Source organism: Urocitellus parryii, chromosome 8 (assembly GCF_045843805.1).
Source record: "Urocitellus parryii isolate mUroPar1 chromosome 8, mUroPar1.hap1, whole genome shotgun sequence".
NCBI lineage: Eukaryota > Metazoa > Chordata > Mammalia > Rodentia > Sciuridae > Urocitellus > Urocitellus parryii.
The window spans coordinates 141,438,219-141,444,218 of NC_135538.1; the positions used below are offsets into that span (position 1 = coordinate 141,438,219).

Below are 6,000 nucleotides of genomic sequence, written 5' to 3' on the forward strand. Positions count from 1 at the left end.
ATGTTACTACTAGAAAATTACAGGTGGTTTACATTATGTTCCTATTGTACAGTGTTGATGCAGAACAATGTTTAAGATATATATTAAAATTACATAAAGGACAGAGAAATATGAAATAGATAAGAGATACCATCTAGTGTCTCAATCAAAAACAGATACACAAAAAATAAGAACATTTTTTAAAAGTATTAACTGAGCACTCTAAGCACTATGCTTGACACAAAGTACATCTTATTTGTTCCTCCCAGCCTTATGAAAAAATATTATCTTTCATAGAAGAAAATACTGAGATCCAAGGTCACAGTGAAATATTGGTATTGAGATGCAAACCCATGAATGACACCAGATCTCAAGTTCCAAAACAAGTTATTCTCTCCAGTTATTAAACAGTTTAATTACAGCCTTTGAAAATCTAACAATTCTTAAAAATGGTTCCTTATCAGAGTCAGTGATTAACTGGTAATGCCCTAATTTGAGAAGAATACAAATGTGTTTGTACCAGGGATTGAAATCAGAGGCACTCAACCACTGAGCCACATCCAATGCCTTATTTTGTACTTTTTATTTAGAAACATTGTCTCACTGAGTTGTTTAGTGCCTTGTTTTTACTGAGGGTAGCAATCCTCCTGCCTCAGCCTCCCAAGCAGCTGGGATTACAAGCATACCCCACAACATCCGGCAGAGTGTTACTTTTGAATTATGATGAGCTACTTCTGTTGGCATACTTTCATCATGTTGAGTCACCAAATAAGTCTCCACTTGTTTCCCTTTATCAGCATTTACTCCTAAAAGTTCCACCTGCCAAGTTAAATGGTACATACCTAACTATACAATGAAGATGGGTTACTGGCACTACCTTGAAGAGGAGAACCCTGTTTTCTGAGTATAACTAGAGATATGAAATGCATGTGCTTAAATTTTCAGCAGTCCCAAAAAAAAAAAAAAAAAATTTCAGCAGTCCCTTTCAGACTATGACAGCACCTGAACTGCCCAAACTGACTAAAATGTTTTGAAGGAAGCTAAGTTAAATTGCAACCATTTGCTAAAGATTAAAAAATTAAGCCTACCCAACTGGATACTTTAAAATGAATCTTATACTTCTTGAAAATGCTACACTTTGAAGGGATAGAAAAAGACTTGATATTTTGACCAGAATCCTTACAGTAAAATCTCCAACAAATATCAATTAGAACCAAATAATAAGGTATCTTTCATTTATGTTGGGTTATTTGGCTTTGATTTCAAAAACAGGCTTGTCCTCCCTTCCTTTTCACCTTTAATTTCTATCACCTATCTGGACAAGATGGTTAACACAGAACAACCAACCTGTATGAGGTCACAATTAAAAAAAACATCATTTTCAAAAGTTTGCTCCTCTAAATTTCATTAAGCAGTTGGTCTTCAATTATAATAACATACTCCCTAGATTAAGAACAAACCATGTCATACAGCTCTTATTGGAATTCAAAAGGGTTTCTCTCACTGACCCACTGTATATAAACTCAACCCCCAATCTTTCTCCCTCCCTGCCCCATTATTATTATTTGTGTGTTTGTGTGTGTGTGTGTGTGTGTGTGTGTGTGTGTGTTTGGTGCTGCAGAGTGAACCCATGGCTTTGTGCATGTGAGGCAAGCACTCTACCAACTGGGCTATATATCCCCAACCCCCTGCGTCATTTTTTAAGTGAGATAATCTGGATTCAGATACATTACTGAAAAATGCCTACCAAAAGAAGTAGTAGCACAACTGTATAGGATAAAATTTAGAAGAGCCTATCCTTGATTCTGGCTGTTAGATTAATTCTCACAACTTTTTCATTCAGTTAAGGAGATACCCTTGAATTTGTTCCCTTATTCAAGTAATCTCCTACCTATACTTTGGAACAAAGGAGAGAGCCAATTAGCCCTAAAATACCTGTCTATTCTGATGCCAAGATGTCAAGAGCATCAAGTGACAGACCAAGAATAAGAGATGATCACCTATACTCTTACCATTGAGGGTCACAAAATTGAATCCCCACTGTCCCAGAATATCTACCTCTTCCCAAACATCACTAGAGACTCTCATCATCACAATGTCAATGGGATAATCCTCGAAGTGATTACCCAGTCATTACAAAGTGAATGCTGCTTCCCAGTTGTGCATGAACAGAAAGTATTTTGATTTACTGGGATTAATTTTTTTTAAAATAGTTCTTGAACACCTACTGTGTGCCCAGCACTGGTGGTGTGTGTGTGTGAAAAAAAAAAAAAAATGTCTTCCTGAAACTTAGATGTTGGTGGAGATGCTCAATAAACAAGAAACAAAATATACAGCACGCTAAATAATAAATGAAGACCAAAATGAAGCAGGTAAACAAAATATGAACATGGTGGGAAAGGAGGAATTTCAGAAAAAAAAGTGATCGGACTTCACATACAATCAAGTGGCACTTGTGTGCCTGAAACAGTAGCGGGGGCAAAACCTGGGGCTGATTAGGGTCAGGTGGAGTAGGGAAAAGGAGATTAGTGAATTTTAACAAGCCCTCAAGTGGAGGGAGGCGAAGGCAGAAGATGGGCCTCGGAAGACAAATGTGGATTTCACATGTTGCCAAGGGCTGTTCTTGCGTGCGAAGCACAACACCATTTCTCTTTTTGTATCGAGAACCGGGCTGTGCTGCTAAAACTCTCGGGCAGGCCGCTGGACGCCGGGACACCCTCCCTCTCCAGGAGACCAGCTCCCGGCGGAGGAGCCGGCGTTACCCACGGGGCCGGGCGGGGTCCCCCGGGCAGGGCCCCCCGACACTCACCCCAAAGCACCCGACGCCGGCCGGGGAGGGCGGCCGCGCAGACACACCCCCGGGTGCAGGCGAGAAGGGCGCAGGGATTCAACCGTTAGGGCCCCGGCCCCAGAATCTCCCGAGGCGGCGTGGGTCCCGCGCGCGGGAAAAGCGGTCCTCGGTCCCGGTGGGCGAGAGCGGGTCGGGGGCTCCGGCGGGCGGGCGCGGCCGGGTCCTCGGCGTCCGCGTGCATGCAACAGGGGGCTGGACGCGAGTGGGCGCCTCGAGGTCCCGGGGAGCGACCCCGACAAAGTTTCTGTGACCACAGGCCCCGCTCCGGCCCGCGCGCCCCCGCCCCAACGTCCACCGCCCCCTCCCCCGGCCCGCCCGCGCGGACCCGGCCGGGCCCCGCCAACAGCCGCGGATTCTAGCAGTCGAACCCCCAGCGCCCGCGCCGCCGGTTCCCGCCGAGTGCGCGGGCGGAGGAGAGAAAGGAAGCGCGGCCCGAGGGGCGGCGCGCGGCCCGCACTCACCATGCTGCGCGGCGATGCGCTGTCCAGGGTAGCCGGCGTCCCTCTGCCGGCGCTCGCTCGGCGCCGGCTCCTCTTACCCGAACCCGCGCCCACGCCCGGCGCGCGCACGCCGCCCGCGCCTCCACGCCCCCTCGGGCTCGCGCCGCTGCCGCGCGGCGCGCCCTACTCAGGGCCGTTTCGCCCGCGCCCCGCCCCGCTCAGCGAGCCGCGGGGGCCTCGCGGGCGGCGGCGCCAGGAGGGCGCGCGGGGACACGCGGGCGCGCCGGGCGGCGGACCCTCTGCCTCGTGCGCCTCCTGCCGGTCGGGCGGAGATTTGCAGGCTCAGCTGGCGCCATTTGTGCGCGGCTGCTCCAGGATCGCGGAGCCCGTCGAGGACCCACCTGCAGCCCTCGGATGAAAGCCACCGTCGCGAGAACCCACCGTGGGGAGGAGAGTCGATCGCTTCTTCTTCAAGTCTGGCTAAGTGTTTTCAAGCTCGCGTTCAGGGGCATTGGCTCTTGCTCCCGCAGGTCTGGCACGTCCTCCAGAAATCTTAGCCCCAGGGCTTCTCTGCCAGTGATCTCCATTGTTAGTGGTTCAACTCTGCGAACCGAAGGTGTGGAATCTGATGCCCTGGAATTTTTATTTTGTGTGAGTGTGGGCACGCTAAAGGAAAGACCTAGAGAAAGGTAAACCTGTGTTACTTGACCTTTCATTCTTTTGGGCCATAAGAATGTGTACTTGCTTTTTTATATAGCGCCCAAAGCCCGACGTGTGTTTTGTAGCTGAGAATGCCACACGCTTCAGAATGTGCACGGAGGTGACATACGTTTCATATTTCACACCTGACGCAGGACTTGTTTGCAGAATTTTGTAAAGTAGCAAAGTGAGTAACTACAGGTTCCCGGGCTGAGTCTTAACTCTTGCATAATCACTCCATGTTTTAAAGTTTCCCTTAGTTGGAGCGATAAACATCAAGTAGATATTTGTCCATAAGAAATGGATAACTTTATGACCATAAACAGGTATACATTTGCTAAGACTCAAAAATCTCAAGACTCACCTCTGCCACATATTGGTTGTGAGTTATTGGGCTCTGTGCTCCAGTTTCCTCCTCTATGAGAATAAAATAGCACTTACACTGTATAACATTAGGATGAAATTAATAGGAGTAAAACTCTAGGAAAATGTCCAGTGCAAAAAAATACTAGTTATTGACTTGATGACAGTGAAAATCAAAAAGTAATACTATATTTAGTCCAGGCATATTTTTATAAGAAGTGTCCAGGGAGCCAAAATCAAACATTCAAAATGAGTCCAGTTATTCATTTTGTTCACTCAACAAATATTGAGGCATTGTGGTTGGAGCTGGTAATGCATTGATGAGCAAACCCCCAATGCATACTCTACAGTTAGGATTCTAGATAGTGATTCTTAGACTTTACTGTGTATAAATAGCTACAGAGGGTGTCTGGTTCAATACAGATACCCAGGAGTCCAGGTGGTCTCAGGTACAGATCAGGAATAGGGATTTTTCACAAACCACAAATGATGCTGATGCAGGGAGGTGGTCCATGGACTATCTTTTGAGAAACATAATACTATCATCTACTCAAGGGAAGTTTTAGTCGATTTTTCTAACAATGTAAGGGGACACCCCCACACACACACACATACACACACTGGGATTGAACTAAGGACCTCACCAAAAAAAAAAAAAAAAAAAGTTAAGTGACATAAACCTCCAAGCACTCTGCTGCTGTTTACTTGCAAGAATCTTGATTGATGTCACCTATACCTTACAAGGCACACCACATTAGAATGTGGAAGGAACTCTTAAACTTTGAATTTACTCTATTTCCATTACCTATTTAGCCTGATGATTATTATTTTGCCTTTATTACCTAAAAACATGTCAACCTACAGGGCAAGAAGGAAGTCTAAAAAGTCATCTATATTTCTTAAACTACTATTTTATGGTTTCCCCCATTACTACAATAAAGAAACACAAGAGACAGCAAGTGTCAGAGGGTATTTTTTCTCACCACTATTCATTAAATAGAGAAAAGAAGCAGTTTTACTTCTATAAACAGAATTGGGAAAGTGTCTTAACTAGATATAACAGGGAAAGGTCTTAATTAGACATAATATGAATTCCCACCTATTTATCAATATGAAGGTTTTAATATGCCATCACTAATATAACTTTATAATACTTCTTTCTTATTATTTATTCTCTTCTATTTGTATATAAAAGCTAGAATCTGCTGGTATTTCTTAGCTCATATTGAATGTGTATACAATAACGTAATTATAGCTTCATCATGTGCTATGATATAAAGTCATAATTAATATAAGAATCTTAAACCTAAAAAAAGATCAGACTCTATTTTTATCTCTTTAAATTTTATATTTTCTCATGTACATGTTATATTTTACAGGTGAAAAAAACTATCTCAGAGAAGTTAGAGAAGACTGACAACTGCTAGGTGATTGTCTTAAAGCCCAGATCTCTTGAATCCTGGGCCAGTATTCTTATCATCTCAATTGCCATCCTACTAGTCTTCTAGCTCTCTTCAAAATTATGAAGGAGGAAAACTGATTTTTGTGAGTCTGGTCCTTTTTCTGCATGGTTTTCTTCTGAAGCATCTCTTCTTTTGACATCTAGCATGGTGTTTTTGTTGTTTATTTTGGTGGTACTGAGGATGAACCGAGGGTCCTGTACATGCT

At 44.4% G+C, this 6,000-nt stretch overlaps 1 protein-coding gene across 1 annotated transcript in view; it reads right to left on the reverse strand.

Annotated features, from left to right (window-relative positions):
* Positions 1-3,320, reverse strand: part of Elovl2 (ELOVL fatty acid elongase 2) — a 50,321-nt gene extending 47,001 nt beyond the window's left edge. The window contains exon 1 of the mRNA XM_026384628.2: positions 3,292-3,320. Coding sequence (XP_026240413.2) covers positions 3,292-3,294 — 3 coding nt within the window. The 5' untranslated portion in view covers positions 3,295-3,320. The remainder of the gene's footprint in view (positions 1-3,291) is intronic.
* Between the last annotated feature and the right edge of the window lie 2,680 nt (positions 3,321-6,000).